The 21,042-nt window shown below is 44.4% G+C and overlaps 1 protein-coding gene across 2 annotated transcripts; it reads left to right on the forward strand.

Annotated features, from left to right (window-relative positions):
• The first annotated feature begins 245 nt into the window (after positions 1 to 245).
• Positions 246 to 19,226, forward strand: IDH1 (isocitrate dehydrogenase (NADP(+)) 1). 2 transcript variants are annotated; one of them, XM_028509520.2, is made up of 10 exons: positions 266 to 431; positions 1,460 to 1,530; positions 4,497 to 4,634; positions 7,988 to 8,279; positions 10,595 to 10,700; positions 11,935 to 12,112; positions 13,075 to 13,226; positions 16,002 to 16,142; positions 16,854 to 17,016; positions 18,286 to 19,226. In XM_028509520.2, the coding sequence occupies exons 3-10, from the start codon at positions 4,513 to 4,515 to the stop codon at positions 18,374 to 18,376; spliced, it is 1,245 nt and encodes a 414-aa protein (XP_028365321.1). In that variant the 5' UTR covers positions 266 to 431; positions 1,460 to 1,530; positions 4,497 to 4,512; the 3' UTR covers positions 18,377 to 19,226. The 2 variants fall into 2 exon arrangements, with proteins under 2 accessions (XP_035878854.1, XP_028365321.1); XM_036022961.1 differs by lacking the exon at positions 1,460 to 1,530 and having other exon boundaries at positions 246 to 431.
• The last annotated feature ends 1,816 nt before the right edge of the window (positions 19,227 to 21,042 follow it).

Genomic DNA, 21,042 nt, shown 5'->3' on the forward strand with positions numbered 1-21,042 from the left:
CAGAACACCAGCCCCAGCGCGCTCTACTTCCCGGCCTGCAGGTGGCACTCGTGTACTTCCACCACTAAAAGCCAAAGCCGAGTTCAGAGTCGCTGTAGCTCCTTTCTTCGCCCTGGGCGCTGTGAAGGATGCTCCGCAGATTGCTCCCTCAAGTTCAGAAAACTAGCCTTGCCCCGCCCACCACACAGCGATTGGCGCGGGGACGGGGGCGGGGCTCTAGGAGGTGGGCTGATGGGGCAGGGCCGGGAGGGGACAAAGGCCTTGTAGAGGAAAAGCCTTCCCCCTTGCTGGTCTTTGGGTTTCGCCGAGGCTGAGTCAGACGCTGAAACAGCTGGAACCCAGCTGCGATTGCTGGGATTTGCACCTGTGAATTTGATCCTGTGAGTGGCTGTGGCGCCCCGCGGTGCATCGCCAGGTACCTTCCCCTGCAGGTAACCGCAGGCTACTAGGGGCGGCGCGGGTCCCTGTCTTTGGGGGAGACTCTGAGTACGCCAGTACAGTAGTTGGAATGGGGAAAGAGAAAGAAAGCTCGGGTCTTGGGTGTGGAGGGAGGAGCTTAGCAGCGAGTTCTGGTCTCAAGGAAGGGAGAAAGAAGTCCAGGTATTGCACGTGGGGAAGGAAAATGAGGAGGGAGAGGGTGCTAGGTTCATGGAGGTGTAAAAGACCGGCTCTTGGGCTCTCTTGGGCTCGGGAGGGTGAAATTGGGCGGCAGCAAGTTGTATCGAAGCCCAGGTCTGCATGCGGAAAACAAAACCTAGTGGTGGGAAGCTGCAAGGAATCTAAGGCTTGCGTTTAGGTGGAAGTAAACGTGCGGCAATGGGAGCTGAAAGCAAAGGAAGGTGGAAGGAGAGGATTTGGGCGTGTGCTGCAAACTCCCGCAACCACAACCCGGAGGATGCGTCCGCCTGGGGGGCGTGGAGGGGGAGGAGCTCCAGCGCCCGTTTGCTTTGGGGGCGGAGTGGGGAGTGAAGGAGAGACCGGCCACCGCAGGGTTCTCAAGTTCTGGGGAAGGCGTTCCCTGGCCGACTCCCGGCACCCGTTTAAAGGTCCGGCCACGGAGAGGGAAGGCGCGGCCGTGGAGACCCGGAAGGAGGAACTGGGCCAGTTGTGGTTGCAACCTTCTCGCACAACGGCCACAAGGACATGTGCAGGCCAACAGCCGCCTGGTCGCAGCGTCCCCTAAGGACGTACAAACCCCAAGACCAGCTAACGGGCGACGAACCTGGGGCGCACCCATGGACGCACCCTGCACTGTGTGCAGTTGTGTGCAGGCGGATATTGGTACTCCTGTAACCTTTATTTGGAAGGTGCCCGCAGACCTGAAACTGCCCTTTGCCATTCTGGGTTCATTCTGCAATCTACTTTAAGCCGGATAAACCGGGCTGTCTAAAATAAATCCTCCAGATAGGAGGCATTTGTATGTTGTTTTTTTTATTCAGTTGGTTTGGGTTTATTTTAGGAGATAAACTGCACTCAGCTGAGTCTACAAGACTAAGAGGAGTTGGAGTGATTAGAAGTTGATCCACCGTGGTAAGAATTAGCAATTTCTCCCCTTCCGTATTTTCTTAGATGTGGCAATACTGCTTTTAATTGGTCCTGGAGATCTTAGAGGCAGGCACTGCAAGGGAATGAGTCAAGAATATTTCCAAAAGCAAATTGCAACTCCCTTATTTTCTGGCAGTCCAGTGTCTTCTCTGCAAGAGACTTTTTTTTTTCTTGGCCCAGAAATTATTGTAATTCATGAAAGCAGCTAAAAAAATGGCTAAAAAATTGGGAGTTGGTGGAAATAATATTAGAGTGAACAGTTGTTTTTTTTTTTTCTTAAATTACTCTGTATTAGTCCAGGCTTATTTTCTGGAATTGCACAAGTGTGTCAGCAGGTTGGAATTTAGCTGCACTCAGACAAAATGAACTGGTCTGTGGAAAAGTCCTTCCTTTTGAAGTGGGGGTTTGGGTGGAGACCAAAATCTGAAGGGCAAGATTAGACAAATAAACCCAGTGGGGCCTAAAGCCCACCCCATGGATTTCAACTCTAAAAGAAATAAAATAATTTCCTACACTGTAGTAAACCCATAAAACTTCCATTGTTCAGTTAAAAGGTGGTAAAATTTTTGTTAAGTAATGTGAGGAAAGCCTGAAATGTTTCAGTTATGCATTATGAATACAGAAAGATTACTGCACAAAACATTTACTTCAACTAAGAAGGAAACAATTAACTAAAAAATAGTATCACTCAGTATTGAAATTTCAAGTGTGGTATATAAACTTCTATTAATTTTATTTGCTATTGAGGAACACTAGCCAAGTCATAACTCTTGCATAATGCTGTGTAGGAATGTGGCCATGGAAATGTAGTATTAAGACCAAGATAAGCTGGCTGCCTCTTTTTTGTTTTGTTCTGTGTTACAAACCAGAACAGATGAGACAGTGGGATCTGACAGCATGACTGAACCATACACTTTAAGCTGTACTATCAGTTATACTTGAAATTACACATGGGAAGTAATTGACTCATCTATGCCAGTTTGTTTAGTTTTTAAATTCTAGTTGCGTTCCAGATGGTTGCCTAGGAATGGTCTACGGAACCTCCTAAACACAAATAAGCAGCATTCTAGAATTTCAAATTTGGGAAGTGAAAAGGGCCTTGGGGTAGAAAATTCACCCTGGCTTGTCACAAGAAACTGAGGCTTACTTTTTTAGTTTGAAGGCCAAATTACTAGAGCTCAGCTTTTCAAGTGAGACTGTTTACAGGCCTCTTGCCTAATAATTTTTAAAGCCAGTTCTCCATACTTTTGCAGTCCTCAGCTATATATTCAGGGGAATAAAAGCATGGCTGTTGCTTTTATTTGCCGTGGTGTTGCTGGGGGAAAAGAGTTTCCGTTAGAGCATGATGAAAGGAAATAGATATCTTTAAGAGGCTCAGGGCTTCCTCTGCTTTTTGGGGAACACACGTAGGATGTGACCTTTAAGCCCCATAGTCTTGCTTCTTCCAAATGGTGTGCACCCCTGTCCTGCCCTTTTTGAGAATCAGATGGATTTGTATTTGCTGACCCCACACCCCATCTCTCCAAATGACTTCTCTTCCCCGGACAGTTCTTCCCTATGCCACCTGCTGGCAGCTTACCTTTGCCCATCAGCAGCCAGGAAAACAGAATGGGAATTGAGTCACGGAGGAAGAGGACAGGGGCATCATTGGGTCCTGAGCAGTGGCCTTGTATATGCAGATTTCACTCATTGAGAAGGCATCGTATGTGCAGATTTCACTCATTGAGAAGTCACTTTTGTATTGAGGTCCACATCCTCAGGATCCAATATTTGTCTCTAGGAAAACATAGTTCCATCAGGAATTTTTCATTTTTCACTTTTACACTTACAGTTCTTTAAATGTAAGCAATAAGAACTAGTCATGTCTCCTCAAAGGTAATTATTTTAACCAAAACAGTCTCTTAAAAGTGGGGAACTATTAGCACTCATCATTCTGTTCATCTTGAGGGCCCACTAAAATGAGGAGTTGAATAAGTGTTCATGATATTGTAGAAATAATCTTTTATAAGACAAACCAATAGTCACAAATAATGATTACCCTATTAAGGGCATGTGATGGGGTCAGGCTGCCTGATGCTCTAGCTGGGTGGCCTTAGGTAAGCTACTTTTCCTCTCATCAAAGTAAAATAGGAAAACTTCCCATCCTTCTGGGCCATTGCAGGGCTGACTCAAACCACACGTGAAGCAGGCAACAATACTTCATGAAGAGAACATGCTCAGTTTTAATAGTAAATGTAATTATTATTAGCTCTATATGCAGTCGTGCTATTATGAATTATTGTTTTAGTCACTAAATGTTTATATTTTGTTTTTATACTATTGTCACCATGCAGAAACTTGATTTCTTTAATGTGACCTTTTCTCTTTTCCTTCTGATTCATAGTGGCCTCACTCAGCACACTGATTCACGTTCCTCCTTCTCCCTTGCGTGCCCACTCTCGTAATTATTAAGCCCTCAAGACAATGAGGTTATGGTCCGCACTAAACAGTCTTAGGAACAAAGCCTCAGTCTTTTGACCACAAGGACAGAGTTTCAGTTAAACCAAAGATAACATCTCAGCCTCAGCTGTGTTTTAGCTCCAGCCCCAGAAAAGTGGGGAAACCAGAGGCAGCGATCCCATGGCTGACACGGGGGCCAGGTGCAGTGACCAGTGACCCCTACCCTAGCACTGGCCAGTCTCAGAGACCGCAACCCCAGCTCCCTTAGTCCCATAAGTAATGATTTTTCTCCATATACCTCCAGAAGCCAGGTCTGTGAGCTTTAGCTCACCCATGACTCTGGGTGCGGGCTGCTCCCTCAAGTAGTCAAGTCGTACTTTCTTGGCTGCCAACTCCTGCTCCTTTCTGATCGGGCTTTGGTGTGCTCAAGCAACAGACCCCATTAGACTGGTAACACTGTCATGGAATAAATGATCAGATGCGTGTCTTCTCTTCTTCTTTGCTTTTTAAAGGTTTATTGAAGTCAAAATGTCTCAAAAAATCCGTGGTGGTTCTGTGGTGGAGATGCAAGGAGACGAAATGACACGAATCATTTGGGAGTTGATTAAAGAAAAACTCATTTTTCCCTATGTGGAATTGGACCTTCACAGGTAAAGGAATTAGAGTCTGCGCAGCTTCGAGACAAGGATACGTTCTGAGAAGTGTGTGGTTGGGCAGTTTTGTTGCTGTGCAAACACCACAGAACGCACTTAACACAAACCTGGGTGGGATAACCTACTACACACCTCGTCTCAATGATACAGCCTATTGCTCTGTAGGGGAGGCAGAGTAATTTCCCCTCTACCCTCCTGGGCTCTTGTCTGAGACATCCTGCAATAAAAGATAGCTTAAAGAAAAAAACAAAAGTCTAATAATATTAATATGTATACCTTTTTTATGCATATCATTATAGTAACTCTCCAACATGGCTGAAATCACCACCTTATATAATGTCTTTGGCCGAAGACAAAAGACAGGAGTCTGGAGATGAGGTCATCCCGCTCTTCCTGGAATACCTGGGGAGAAACCCTTAACATATGGAGACTCCTCTTACAAATCTAAATGCTTTTGCAAGAGGTTACTTCTATTTGGCTTTTAGAGCTTCTCCCGTGTCTGTTGTTTCTCAGAATTAACCAGCCTAAAATAATCCTTACGCCAAAGAGATATATTTTGGGTTGACAAATTCTTTCCCCTGCGGCTCCTCCGCTACACACCTGCACTGGCTACTGTAGGCAGCCGTGACCATGGTGAGTGTTTGTGCTGCACTGCAACATCACGACTGCTGAAGCACGATTAGGCGATGGAAATTTTTCAGCTCCATCAGAATTGGATGGAGTCACCACTGTATATGTGGCTCATGACTATCCCTCCACACTGCAAAGCCAGGAAGTGCACCCTAAGCAACTGTAGGACATAACTAGCCTTTTTACATACATACAGCTGCATCTCGGGAATGATGCTCTTGGGGGAGAGTGCCCGAATAGATGCCCATGAGTCGTCTGCTTCAAATTCAACGTTGCTAGATAAACTGGGCTTACTGTTCAGAAGACAAGAAATAATGATGGGGAAAAAAATGTGATTCTCAGGTCTTTCCAAGCCTCTGTTTCCTGTAAAGAGTAGCACAAATATTGTTTGTAAAAGGGAAAACAATGGAGGTACATCCTCTGTGAAATGGTCAATGTGGTTGACACAATTTTGTCCTTTCAAGCTCAATTTTCTATCCCTGTACTTATAGACAATGGACCTTTTCCCTTTTTTATGCATTGCCTTTTGTTCTTTTCATACAGTCATAGTACAGAAAGAACCCTTCAAGTTATTTGAGTAAAACACTGACCTTTCAGTTCCCTTAAACCATTTCTGTCCTGAGGACTTGAGCCTTTCCCTGTGTTTAACGTCCTTAGAGACAGATGTGAAAGTCTCTGTGGAATTCTCTCATTTTTCTCCTGTGTTTCTCATAAACTGGCTCATGCTTTTTGAATATTTGAACTAGGTAGGGACACAAGTTTTGCAAGGGGAAAGTGGCTAAAGACTGTCACATTTTAACCAAACTACGGGCAACTGTAGGTGTGTTCGCCTTGACCCAGAATTGTTCAACAGACTGGCCTGAGGACCTGTTACATTTGCTTGGGTGTTCCAGGGTGTCCAACCAATCTTTGGTGTCTCTGCGCCACACTGAAAGGAGAACAGTTGTCTTAGGCCACACACTAAATACATTGTGACACGTGGTCACAAGAAAAATCTCATAATGTATTAAGTGAATTTATGATTTTGCATTGGGCCGCATTCACCGCCATCCTGGGCTGCCTGTGGCCTGCTGGCTGCAGATGGGACACCCCTGGTAGACTTGATTTACACAGTATCAATAGACACCCTTTTTAATTATTCTGTGGTCACACTGTAGATAATATCTATATTGCAACCAGGAGAAGGAGCAAATGCCTGCAGAGGTCAGCAAAACATCCAGGGAATGAAGCATAAAAAGCATCATCCAAGTAGGTTAAAGAATTTTTATAAGTGCTCTCCTGCTTCAGAACTTTACGTAGGTGAGTTGGCAGAGTTCTTTAGAATAGCCTAGAGGCATAAGGAGTTTTAAAGGATAGTCCTTAGACCTAGAAAAAAGTCTCACGGGCTACAGACCAAGGAATTTTTGGAGGTTCAAACAAGCGTTAGGTTCTAAAATTTAGAACAACGGCTGTTGTTACATGAGGGGTTCCTTCTGAGGGGAGCGGAGCAATCTGTTTGTTTCATTTTCTGTGGGCTAGACAGTGGTCCAGGTCATTTATTCTTCCTTTTCTCTTAGAAATGTTAAAAAAAGAAGCAAAAAATCCACAGATTTTCTCCTGATGACAAATGGTTCCTAAAAACATGAAAACTGCTGACCACACTTCTGGTTTGAGTGAGGAGTGAACATTTGTAGATACTTAGTGCTTCCTCTGCCAGAAGATAAGAGAGTCCGTGCTTTGTCAAGCTTATGTGAATTATCCAAGGTCAAAGCAGCCCGCAATTCTTTTTATTTGGAGAGACATTGAGATTCCTATCCTTGTATTTGCAACATGAGTTGGGGACATCTAAGGGAACACAAGGAGTGAAAAGAGAAATCTACAGTCTTCATGGTTCAGCAAGTTATGTAAGCTGAAAAACTTTTAAAAACTTGGAGAACAAAATAGTCACATTACTGCTTTGTTCTCCTGTTTCTGGCAAACTTACATCTTAGATAAAACTTTACAGTCGTCGTTGATGCTCTGAACAACCAACTTTCTTTTCAGCGCTGAATAACTTGCCGTCTGGGTGCTGGTGTGTACTGAGCTAGCTCTCTGGGGTGCATACAACTCTTGCTTGGGTCCATGACTTATCTGATAAACTGTGGGCCTGTGTTCAGAACAGAGAGACTTACCTAAGAATTAGGGGAAGGTTCATCGTAGGACGAATTGGCAGGAGTGAAGGATTCATTATTGACACTATAGATTTTTGGCACTGAATGTCACATCTGCAACTCCCACTGCTTTAGTTGTCAAAATACAAGAAAAAAAAAAATCGAACCCTCGGACCCCTGCATTTTTAAAGCCCAATATTTACTAAAGAAAAAATAAGGCGGTGTTTAGGCTTGCATTTTTATGTTAATTATGCAGGAGGAAGTCTGCAAAAGGTTGCTCCAGCTCAGTCGTTTTCTGTGTACTCTGTACTGTGAAGGCAGGCAAGGGCACCCAGCCTGAGGGTTTCCCTTCAGTTTCCTTCCAGACAGCTTTCCACGGCAACCCCAGAGCCAGGGCCCAGCAGTCCAGCCCCACCGTGCTTTTTTTCAGTTGGCAGCCATCTTTGTGTCTAGGGTGCAGGAAAGCCGAAACTTGGCAGATTTCGGTATACTGAGAGCCTTCACATTCATGCAGAGATAGATAGAATGGTGGCACCCTCAGTCGCCTATCAGTTTATCTGGAAAGTTCCACTTATGATGTTTCCCTCCCAGCTATGACTTAGGCATAGAGAATCGCGACGCCACCAATGACCAGGTCACCAAGGACGCCGCAGAAGCAATAAAGAAGTACAGCGTTGGTGTCAAGTGTGCCACCATCACCCCCGATGAGAAGAGGGTGGAGGAGTTCAAGTTGAAACAAATGTGGAAGTCGCCCAATGGTACCATCCGAAATATTCTGGGTGGCACTGTCTTCAGGGAAGCTATCATCTGCAAAAATATCCCCCGGCTTGTGAGCGGGTGGGTAAAGCCCATCATCATAGGTCGTCACGCCTATGGGGATCAGGTAGGTCACGCAGGCATAATTTGGTTTTCCGTTCTTTGTTCACGCCTTGGGCTGCCCAGCAGTTCTGATTTGTGTGTGTTGTGCTTTTATTTTTCTGGTGACTACTTCATTAAACAAAGCGCACAACTGAGAAATGCATATATCTGCATATTTACACATTTAAATAGAAGGAAATACAGAGAGGCTCCTATCTCAACATAAGTATTTTTTCCTTTTAACTTTTTGTTAAGTTAAACCACATAATATTAACATTTTCTTTATGGGTAATTTCCAGTGCTTCAACTAAATCAGTAGTTGTCAACCCTGGTTCTAAAAGGATCCCTTTGTAGGGGGTTTTGTTTTGTTTTGTTTTGTTTTTTGGGGTTTTTTGGGGTTTGTTTTATTTAGCTTTTTTTTCCTGTAATGTGTTCCTTTGTTTTAATTCCAGTGCTTGAGGCCCACCCTGCACCAGCTGGATCTGAGTTCCATGGGATTCGAGCATTTTAAAACTCCCCATGTGACTCCAGTGTGCAGGCAGGGTTGACAGCCACCACAGATTATATGAAACGTGATCATTACATACAGAAAAGGGAAAACTGACTCAGTAGCTAAAAGCGGCCACTTTAAAACTGTTCTTTCCTAGTTGGAAAAGAAAGTTTAGTTTCTGTATTTCTGTACAAGCAGGCAGGTTGCCAAATTAAACAGAAAGCCAGCCAACTAAACAAAATCAAAATTCCTTGTTGAAACTGAGGCATTCAGACTTTCATAGAGAGCAACTTGTGTGTTAAAAGACCCTGGAAAACAAGAGTCCCTGATTCTGAAATCCAGAGGCTTTGATGTAGCTGTCCTTAAAAGCAGGCAGGCCAGGGCAGACCACCCACTGTTCCTGGGGACAGGGTCACTGGGCAGTCCTTGAGGGGTTGTTCCCTGTGCTCTATCCTGTGGCTCAAACTGTCCCTTCGTCCTGGCGGGTCCCTTCCCTGGTACCCACCAGAGGCCCAGCACAGGCAGTGTGGATGGGAATGCTGCAAGCTTCCTGATTCTGGGAACCCCATTCTGAGTTCTCGGGAGTTCAGCAGTGTCATTTTTGTCCTTTTCTTTAAAAAAATTACCATTTTGGCACCAATCACCTGGAAGAACGATCCTTCTATTTATTAAAGTCCAGGTTGAAAAATCTCAAGCCTATGGTTGATTCCCTGATTGTTGGAATGTGCATAAGTGTCCGCAAAGCATGAACGTTGCTGTGGTGCCTCCGTTTCTTCCTTTCGAGGACTGGGAGTAAATTACCATAATAAAGAGTTTCGAATGTCAGAAGTGTTCTGCATAGGATTGACACTGAACCTTTATTCTTACCTGGCGGCTCCCTTACCAGCTGTCACTAGTACTGCTGTGCACAAAACAACCCAAGGCCTGGCCTGCTTCTGCTGCTGCCTGACTTGAAAGCCGTCCTTTCTAAGTCAGTAAGAAGGTACAATGCAGCAGAGATTTAACAGATGCCTAGGGCAGGCCAGGCACAGTTTTCCACTAGAGTAGCCTCACACCCATGAGAGAGATGGCTCTCCTCAGATGGCTCTTCCCCAGGGGTCATCTACCTGTCACAGCTGCTTCCAGAATGGATTCCCAGAGACGAGTTCTGGGCCGGGCAGAAGCAGTGATGATAACTATGAAGAGACTAAGCTCCGAAGGTCCAAGGACCAGCTGTCAAGCCTTTGGCCCCTAGGTGCCTTGTTGCCACAACATCACAGTTCCTCCCTTGTAAGACTGATGGAAGAATCAGATGAGATATTAGATGAGACTAGTTGATTGCCCAAAGCATCTGCACTATAGTGAGGACAAGGCATTAGCTCTTTCTTCACCCTCTCAGTACTACAACCAGGATATTATTGTTTCCCCTACAGGGAGACTTCCCTGACCTCCAGATCGTGTCGCTTCTCTTCCTCTGTTGTCCCGTAGCATCGTTCATGCCCACTCTGGATCTTTGAGAGCTCTTTCTTTGCTTTTCACTTTTGTGTGTCTTTCTTAGGTTGTACGCTTCCTAAGGGGAAATGCTTTCTTAATTCTCTCTCCTTTCCATGTCAGTGCTCAGAAAACTGCTCTGTGCATGGTAGGCACCCAGTTCGCATTGATTTGTAACCTGCACTGCTCTGCCGCTAATTAGTTTCAGGAACCTTCTGGACCTCTTTGTCCCTGTGTCTAAAATAAAAGAAGGTTGAGCTACACTGTCCTGTTTGTCCAGGTGTCTTCCAGCTCTGTTCTATGATTTTTTTTCCCATTCTTTGGAATACCTGTTGAAATAGTTGTTGGTTTTGTAATACCTTTCCCTCTCACCTACACAGTACAGAGCAACTGATTTTGTTGTTCCTGGGCCTGGAAAAGTGGAGATAACCTACACACCAAGTGATGGATCCCAAAACAAGACGTACCTGGTACATACCTTTGAAGGTACGTAATTAGAGTTCATCCTGATTATTTTTAATAGATATTTGGGCAATTATTTTGGTTGTTTAAAATTAGTTAGTTGTGTGGCTATCTAAAAGTACAACCTGAATCTACAACGTTACTACAGCTAAAACCTAAATTAAAAAATAGTCGGTTTCCAGTCCTTCTGTGGCATGAATAAAGGCACAGAACGGATTAGCCACTTAATTGGAAATGCCTGTAAGGCAAAGACAAGTTCACAATTAGGCATTCCTCTCAAAACACAAGAGGAAGGTTGGCAGGATCCTGTTGTGTACAAATTATATAAATTAAATGTTCATAACTCCAAATCACTTGTCACATAATCCTGCTCTTTGCTCTAATAGAGTTTGAATTTTTAAAAATGGTTGTGTTATACACATTTGCTGAAATGTTCTTCTTCTTGCCCACCTGAGTGTTTATTCTGTGGAAGTAGAACATTTGTTTTTTGCCTTTTCTTGCCCACCATCCTGCCGCTTCAAGAGGTTTGTTATAGCAAATCCCACTCAAAACAGAGGACCTTCTTTGTCCACTACTGAAGCTCAGAAAAGCACTCATACAAACAAAAACTCAGAAGTTACCTAGCTTTGTTTTCCTTGACTCTTCTAAATAATGTATTAATGGAACCTAATTCTGCTGGTTTCCACTCCTTCCGCATTCTGAGCAGCAGTTGGCCCTGGTTAGGGGCATGGATTCGAGCCCAGTCTTTCAGCAATAACAGAGTTCAGCTAACAAGAGTTGTGAACACCAGTGATCACATGTAGCATAACTTTTCCTACTGATGACAGTTCAGGACCCTCCAGGGAACCAGGAAAACTGTCATTCTCTGGCTCAGGATTGAGTGCACACTTAGAGTTCAAAGTACATATTTGAAAGTTTAAAAGTATGACAAGACAGTTTCACAGTTACCGTACTCACCCTTTCTTGAGTATATTTCTAGTTTATATCAGTAGTCTTTGCTATTTCGGTGTCTATGGGATCCTAAAAACCGTATTTTTCTCCTATCTGTCGAATGCCCTCTCAACACAAATTAGGAGTATGTGCTGCAGAGACTCATGGGACATTCAAGTTGGGAGCCTGGCTGGGACTTTCTGAAGCCTGGGCTTAGACATGGGAGCTGGGAATCGGGTGGCTTGGTGGCAGTGGATGGGTTTGGACTTGTTACAACTATACCCTGTTTACCTTTCTCTCTCTCTCTCTCTCGCTGGTGTTCCCCCAGAGGGCGGTGGTGTTGCCATGGGGATGTTCAATGAAGACAAGTCAATCCAAGATTTTGCACACAGTTCTTTCCAGGTGGCTCTGTCTAAAAGTTGGCCTTTGTATCTGAGCACCAAAAACACTATTCTGAAGAAATATGATGGGCGTTTTAAAGACATCTTTCAGGAGATATATGACAAGTAACTACAGTTTTGGTTTTTTTTCTTCTTTTTTCTCAAGCTGGCATTCATAGTATAGAAATTGCATCCTTATCCTTTTGATTCTGGGACAAATTGAGTGAAAACCATCACTGTTCCTTAAAGACAAGAACAAAACAGATTTAAAATAAATGAAACAAAGTCACTCTTAAGTTGCTTTTCAAAGGTAAATGTGTTCTCCAATAAGAGTCTCATGTTCTTCTGTTTTCAGAACCAGAGTTACGTATCATTTGAAGAAGTTACCCTGTTAGTGATAGAAGGCTCTAATCTTTCAAGTGTATGAACGAGTTTCTGAGTTGGGCCCATTTCCGTTCTTCCTGAAACCCATTGTTGTGATTTAAAACTCTGCTCTAATGTAGTTTCTGGAAATGAAACCTGCATTTATAATGACTTTAGCAACATGTGAGCATGCATTAAATTTTAAGACAACCTAGCTCCTTTCTAGGTGGGAGTGTTCACGCCAGGGCACCGATTTGCTCTCTCTTTCGTGAGGCACTTTAATTCCCCTTCCCACTGCCCACCTATGCTAAGCCAGGAAGCTGTCCTGGTTCCCTGGATGATATCAAGCAGTAGAATAGTCTTTTCCCGCCTTACCACATTCTTAATGTAAGCTGGGTCTCAAGAAGCTGCTCGGTGGTATTTTGAAAGCTGGTAAAGTAGTGCTTGGGGAACTGCTGCCCTGCTTAGTTCTCACAGCTCTCCAGACTGGGTAGAGTCACCCTCACAAAGGGGAAAGCGGGGTTTCACAGCTGGAAAGTGATTGGACAGGGAGTCGAACCCACGCATCAGGTTCCCAAGTTTGTGCTGCTCCTCCTACTAAAAAGGCTGCTTCCGCCCCACTCTTCCATCCCCCCTCTGGAGAAGCACAGGATGTCCCCAACAAAACCCATTTTCTTCTTTTTGTTGTTGTTCTTTCCTCTCTTCTTTCTCCTCTTCTTTCTCAGGCAGTACAAGTCCAAGTTTGAAGCCCAGAAGATCTGGTACGAGCACAGGCTCATCGATGACATGGTGGCCCAAGCTATGAAGTCAGAGGGAGGCTTCATCTGGGCCTGTAAAAACTACGACGGCGACGTCCAGTCAGACTCCGTGGCCCAAGGTAAGCAGCCGGAGGACCGCATGGAGGTGGAGCTTGTCCTGCAGCAGGTGGGTGATGCCACAGTGGTTTTCCTGTTCAGGAAGGAGGATTCTGGAGCCCTTTGCCTGTGAAAGTCATGTGGTGTTAGTGCTGCGAGGCTCCAGGTCCATCTTCTCAGCTGACAGATGAGGCAGTTAAGCTGTGGCTGGGGAAGCCGCTCCTCAGGGTCACACAGCGGGTAACCCCGTGGGTTGGGATTCTCGGCTCCAGCCTTGGATGCGTTAACACCATTTATCTCTCAACCTCTTCTCCCACTTGAAGTTGCGGTTCCTCCAACAGATCATCCAGTTGCCTGGTCTGAACATCACTCCCTTTCCCTGCCTTTATTCCCCCCTGAGAACGTGAAATACTAGGTCACTCGGCAAGGAAAGGGTGAAGTGGGCTGTCTAATGACAAAGGGGGCTCTCTCCAAAGCTCATACCTTTAAAAAAAATTCTAAATGTTTATTCCCCTAATAACATAGCCTCGATATTCATGAAGCAGGAAGCTAGAATGGAATTTTGAAATCATTTACCTAGTCCAACTGCTTCCTCTCTCTTTCTTATTTTTCTATGTCCCTCCCTCCCTCCCTTTTTATTTCTTCCTCTTCTTTATTCTTCTCTTTCTCCTCCTTCTTTCACAAACTGAGGCCAGAGGGGCAGTAATTGTAGAGGAATACATCCAGTGAGAAGATCCAGGTCTTCAGACTTCTTACCTGGACCCCTTCCCTGTTCACTGCACTCGACTGACCTTGAACAACCATTATCTTGATACATTGACACCTCTTACAGAGGAGGCATTAGTGATGCACAGACAGACAGACCACTAGATGGGAAACAGACTCTAGACAGGATTCCTCTCGGCTTGACAGTTGATGGGCATCAGCTAGCACAGAAGCCAAACAAAAGGTTGAAGAGAAACCCAAGAGCTCACTCATCTGGCAACAGGTAGCACTCCTGCCCCTCCTGCTGCCCTGAAGGCTGTTTTGGCACTACGTAAAACCCACGTGCTCACTGCTCAGCTTTAAACACGGAGGAGTCGAGCAAAGAAGCCCAGGGCTCTTCTCGAACTTCAAAAACCCGGGCACATATCCAGTATAGTCAATAGGTACTCTCCTTCCTGGATCTCCTCAGCAGCAAGTTGCCCTTCAGTTTCAGTTACCATGGCAGCTGCATCAACTTGAAACTCCCCTGACAGATGTTTATGTCAACTTTAATGATGTTTGCTTTTCCCAGGAAGGACTGTTTTCTCTCTCTTATGGAAAAGTTAAGCACCTCATACCAGTTTTAAAGTCAGTAGATCAGCCCAGTTAAAGATCACTTTTATTTTTATGTCGGGTGAATGAATTCCACAGCTGTTTGCTCTCTGGTTGCTCCAAATCCAAACACGCAGTAGAGGAAGGAGGGTTGCTTTGTAATGACTCCATGGTGCGAATGTCCTTGTACTCAGAGTTCTTGATAAGGGACCCGAGTCATTCCATCATTTCTAAATGTCCCCATGGCAACAAGAAGAGAGCATAGGGAGCAGAGTTTCAAATGTAGATATCAAGTTGTAGAGGCTCAAGGGACTTTGAAATCAGAGTTGTGAAGGGCAGGGTCCAACAGCACACTGATAAGGTACCTGGAGCTACAGCTGTCTGGGCAGAGCCTACCTGACACACGTGACCTCAAGGCAGCTGTACAGATTAAAAGACAGCAGGGCTGTCCTTGCGGTATTCTTCTCTAGAGGCAAGAACTACTTTGGACTCACTCCAGACATTTCACTTCGGTCTCCTGTTTTGACAGTGGTACCAACTAGTGTCCCCGAGCATTAATAGATGGACAGACTCACCAAGGAGAGTGGTGTATCCTACTTTTTTCCTGTCAGTGAATATTTGAGAGTTAGCTGAAGCCTCAGACCAACACAATGATATGGAAGGGACTAGTAACCCCACACAGAAATTTCTAACTGTAGCAAAGACGAGTTTAAAAAATTGTTTGTTTACTTACTTGCCCTCAGACCATTATAAATTTGCATGAATTCCACAGGTACTTTGGAGAGATAGCAAAAGTGGAGAAATGTGTTCTTTGAAATCAAGTGTAAAAGAGTAATAAAAGAAGAAAAATCAACCGCATGTAATTGTGTTCCCTAAATAGGAACCCACAGAATAGCCTCATCTTGGTGGGGCCATTGAAGACAGTAAGGGCAAATGGGATGCCCTTAGGTCCATCCTGTCCTGTCTTTAACCTGCCTTCTCTTACCGGCCCAGTGAGTCTGTGAGCAGCGTGATGGCAGAAGACGAGTCGTTAATCTTTATTTTCCCAGAGCAGTAAAGCATCTGCACATAAGAATAACCGTAATGTATGGAGCTCTTACTCTGGGGCAGGTGCTATTCTAAGGAATAAATGAACTTCACATGTTTATTCATGAGCATATGTGTATTCATTGAATTCTCACAACCAGCCGATTAAGTGGGTGTTTTGTTATTCCCATGTTATAGGTAAGGAGAGTGAGCCACAGTAGACAGAAAGTCACAACTAGGGTGGGGTGCAGGCATTAGACCCTGAGCCCCTCCTCAGGGAGCAGGTGCCTCTGAGATGGGCACGGGAGGGAAAAGTGCGGCCTTTGCAGACTCTTCTCTCAGATCTGGAGCAAGGACCCTGCTTTCCACAGGGCGGAAGGATTATTGATGTTTGCTTTGTTTGCCATGAGCTGTGAAGGTTAAGTCCCTTGCTCTCATGCAGTCGAAGCCAATACTTCATGCTCTACCACTTACAGGTTATGGCTCTCTTGGCATGATGACCAGCGTGCTGGTTTGTCCAGATGGCAAGACGGTAGAAGCAGAGGCTGCCCATGGGACTGTAACGCGTCACTACCGCATGTACCAGAAGGGACAGGAGACATCTACCAATCCCATTGGTAAGATAGTGTTTAGCTACTACACTGATTTCCAGCCAGAGTGGAGACCTCAAAAAGGGACTTAAAACATGTTCCTTTGGCTACCAGGTGCTTTGTGTGTAAAATTACCAGCAAAGAGCTGGTAAACAGCTAGTTTGTTCCACTAATGAGAGCTGTTGTCATGTGCTTCTTAAAATATATGTGCAATATATGCTTTGCCATTGAGTGGGACAATACCCACTACAGAAGAGAATGTTAACAGGTATTTTCCCTTTTTTCTGGTGCAGTGAAATGTCACACATTGCTAAGAATCTAAAAGCCGCACAAATAGATCCTTCTAACCTGGCCTCAAAGGTAGCACATTAAAAAGAGATTACAGGCTGAAAAGAGGAGGAGAGACCAATATAGACAAGCGACAGAAGAGTTGTGACCTTTTGAAAATTAGTAAATATCTTAAGCTTCAAGAGCTTCCACACCGTGAAAATGTGCTTCCGTAAAGCTCTAACAAAACCAAAAACATTCCTTCTACAAAAATGCAGATTTTTAAAAGTTTCTATTCATAAAATATTTCCAACTCTCCTAAAATTTAGAGTGCATGTGGATAGCATCTAGTGAAGTCAGTCACCTAAATAACAAATCATCTATTTAGGGGAACATTTAGGAATATGCCTCGCTGGTATGATTGAAGTGTGTGTGCTTATTTTTTCTGTCCCCCTCCCCTCTCTCCTTCAGCTTCCATTTTTGCCTGGACCAGAGGGTTAGCACACAGAGCAAAGCTTGATAACAACAAAGAGCTTGGCTTCTTTGCAAAGGCTTTGGAAGAAGTCTGCATTGAGACCATTGAGGCTGGCTTCATGACCAAGGACTTGGCTGCTTGTATTAAAGGTTTGCCCAAGTAAGTATAAGAGGCTCTGAGCTCTGTGGTCAAATTGCCACTTACCCTCACTGGGCTCAAAACATCAGTGCTTTTTGGAAGTATATGAATTGTTATTCATCACCCAATTCAGGGGTCAGCAGCAGACACAGTCTATAAATGATCAGATTATAAACATTTCAGACTTGGTGGAATATACAGCCTTTGCAAAACTAAGCAACCATTGGACTTTGTCTCCATGGCATAAAAGCAGTCGTAGATGATTAGCTTCTGGCTGGTGGGTGTGTCAGCATTTCAGTCAAACTACGTACCAAACGAGGCTGCAGCCTGGATTGGGTCCACAGGTCAAGTTGTGTAGCTTGCTGACCTCTGACCCAGTTGACAATCATTGGGTGACAGGGTTCCATTTAATTTAACAAAATTATAGACAGAAGCAAAGGGGCCCCCGAGGCCGTTTTATTCCACCCCTCTATTTTTTCTTCGGTTTACAGATAAGAAAAGTAAGCAGCACAGGTATCAGATGCCAAGTCGGTCATAGTCCCTGCCTTAAGTATCTAGCCAGCAGTCAGATAGTTGAGGAGCTGCGCAGTGCCCAGGATATTTGAGGAACGGTAAACCATATCCCAGCTGGATTAGTTGCTGATCAGAGACTCAGCTCAAAGTCAGTTGTTTACTCCTACTCACCTGCAGGAACACCACTAAAGTTTGAACGCCAATCCCGTGTCCCAGCTATGCGTCTTCACAGATCTCAGGGTCAATATACCCCAGGGTATTCTAAATCACTGCATTTTTCTGATCTTAAACTTCCAGCAAAAAATAATGTCCTTATTGGTGTGGTACCTTTGTAGCCTGTTTGAATAGGCACCTATCAGCAGGATTATGTTAGCTAGTCCATTGTCTTTTTGTTTTTAAGTGAGACACTTATAGAAATAAGATCATTTTTAAAAATGTCAAGGACATGTGACAGCTTGTGTGGATGTGGGTAAAAGCACGCATACCCAGCATAGGTTTTATCTCTTTGTAAGGAGGAGTGAGAAGTAGGGTGGCGTGGCAGCATCTGCCGTGCGTGGCGGGGGGGGAGGCAGGGTGCCAGACTGCAGCTGCCTGTAGCCCGGGTCAGCCCCTTGAACCTGAGCCCAGTCCTCAGCCCCAGACCTGTAGCTGGTTAACATTAATCAGTTTTCCTCTAGAAATAAATAGGCTGCTACTTGAGGTAGCATTTCTAGGACTTTTTTTCTGCCTGCTACAAGTCAGAGCAAACTAATATTTTCCTTTTTCTTCCTCTATCAGCGTGCAGCGTTCTGACTATTTGAATACATTCGAGTTCATGGACAAACTGGGAGAAAATCTGAAGATAAAACTAGCTCAGGCCAAACTTTAAGGTCATTCCTCGGCTTACGGGGACGAGTGTTTTTTTGGTAACTAGGGCCACGGGTTTACATTTTTCTGTATAACACTCAAGGGAAGGGCAAAATCAATTTTGTAATTTGTTTGGAAGTCAGAGTTTATCTTTTCTATAAGTTTACAGCCTTTGTCTTATACATACAGGTATGCCACTTCAAAAATGTGGCCAGGGACTTTTTAAATTTAAACTTTATTTTGTACCAGTAGCTTAGGAATTACTTTAGTGCCAGTTCACAGTCACTGACAATTTTTCTCATGTTCCGATCTAAATGACCAAAATGAAGCGTGCTTGCAAGGTGAACTACAGCCACGGTTTTGGTCCCTAAAAATGTGTCAAGTAGAAATGTACTCCCTTCCCCACTGGCCATGGCCGGGGTCCCGGGTGCTATGGGTGCAACAGGTGTCCCACCGTGTGAGACTCAGGTGCGCCTCAAACTTGCGCAAGATTTGGAACAAAGGGCACAGGACAACTGGAACGTGCCGGAGACACAGCTGCCGTTTGTGTAAAGAGCTCTCACTCAGTGTTTCAAAATGTCAAATATTTTGGAGGCCACTGGAGAGTTTGGAGTCCAGAATAAATACTACCTGAGGGTTCGTCCTCTGTGTTCGTCCTCTCCTGCTGGCCGTCCGTGGCCTGAGTAGTGTTGTATCCTGGACAGCGTGTTTTATTCAAGTGCAATAATACAAGCTACACCTTTTGGGGACTTCTGGCCTGCTTTGTCTCCTTTATATAAATGTGATTTTTCAGAAGTTGATTTTAAACACTATCCTAGTCTGTTCTTTCTTGAAACTCTTCACCGTCATTAAAATTAAGTACTAATGACTAATCTGAGTTTTTATTTCTGCCACGTACGTACTTTGGTTGCCAGGCACCGTGCCAGGTGCCAGCCACAGGAATTTGATTTTGAAAACTCGCAGCCCTCCAAGAGTTCACTGTGGAATCTTAGGGAGCCGAGTCTATGTGCATGCTAAGGAGTTTAGGTATTATTATGTAAGTTAATAGGGAGCCCACGAAGGCTTAAAGGAGGGGCATGATCGTATTTTCACTTTAAGAAATAGCACTGGACAGCTTTCATGAGGAATGAACAGCAGTGGAGGGAGGCAGGAGTGGTGCGCACAGTTGAGCAAGGAAGACCAGCCAGGAGGCTGTTGTGGTAATTCAGGTGGGAAATGATGGAGATCTGAACTGAGCTCACAATGACATTGAGGAGGGAGCAAATGATCCTGAGGAAAGAAAGTTGAGTTAGTGGGGATTGGTGAGTCCCAGGAGCTGTGGGGACTGAGGCAAGGGAACAGCTCAGGTTTCCTAAGTGTCCAGCTGCACACCTGGAGAACGGCTGGTCCTCCTCCCGGCAGCATCAAGGTACGGATTAAGGGGAAGCAAACTGAGGCCTGGAGAGGAGGTTTGATCGAGTTACACAATACAACGGTGAGTGTTTTGGTCTAGAACGCAGGGACCCTCATAGCTGTGCAAGGGCTCTTTCCACTACACCTGCAGGTTTGCAGGCTTCAGTGGAAGAAGAAAGCCTCACATGGAACAAAATGATGGCACTGGATTGGATTGGATGAAGTAGGCCCTTTATCACTCACAAGTATCCTGGGAGTCGATCAGATTAGTTTTTGTGGCAGCAAAGCCCTGCTCCAGTATGAGATTCAGCGTTTGTCCAAGAACCAGTGTTCTGAAATAATCAGCAAAGGAACAGCTGCTGACCAACGCATTCGGAAACTAATACTTTATTTTGTAACAGCGTCAGGATCAGGGTCGTTGACCCAGGAAATGACCGCTGCTGAGCATGGTCCTGACGACAGCAGGCTCCTGGGGTGGAGAGGCAGAGAGGTCTAGACTCCCAGACTCCCTAAACTGCAAGCACTGTTCCCTAAGTGGAATTTTTAACAAAATACTTAAAATTTAAACATAGCAGTTAGAATTGCAGCTGCACTGTATTCTTGCGTGAGACATGCAGTCTTTCTGAGATGCTCCTGAGAAGTGATTTCCCATTCTCCATTTGAATCTTTATATAAGAACTTTTCCCCCAATTAAGGGTCTTGTCTCTTCCTATGAAAAAGGAAGATTACCTATTAGAAGCTAATACAAAAATATTAAGGAAGACAGTATTTATAAATACTGATTTAAAAACGATTTTTATCACCTCTCTATTAGAGGTTTTACTTCATAATCCCTATTTTTAGTATTAGGGAGAATGTAGTGTCCAAATTGCAAATTCTTCCAGAACAAGAAACCTGAACAACTCAATTTGGATGGTATCTCAGACTCTGAAAGAGGTGGATTTTGCAAACACTGTAGCATCGTCTAACATTTAATTTGGGTATTTCAAATTTACAGGAAAATTGTAAAAATAGTATGAAGAAATCCTTTCTCAATTTTTGACATTTGCATCATTTGTTGTATCATTTTCTGTGTTCCCTCTTCACAAACACATGCAACCTTTTTCTCCTGAACCACTTTAGAGTAATTTGAAGACATTGTGTCCTTTACCCTAAATAATCCATTCTTTTATATAACCATAATGCCATGATCAAACTGAGGAAATTTAACTGAGACACTATAATGGAGTCCCTATTCAAACTACAATGACCGCTCCAATCACCTTTACAGTTTCCCTGCCAAGATCCACCCGGGAC

The sequence above is a fragment of the Phyllostomus discolor genome, chromosome 4, assembly GCF_004126475.2.
Source record: "Phyllostomus discolor isolate MPI-MPIP mPhyDis1 chromosome 4, mPhyDis1.pri.v3, whole genome shotgun sequence".
In the NCBI taxonomy this organism is placed as follows: Eukaryota; Metazoa; Chordata; class Mammalia; order Chiroptera; family Phyllostomidae; genus Phyllostomus; species Phyllostomus discolor.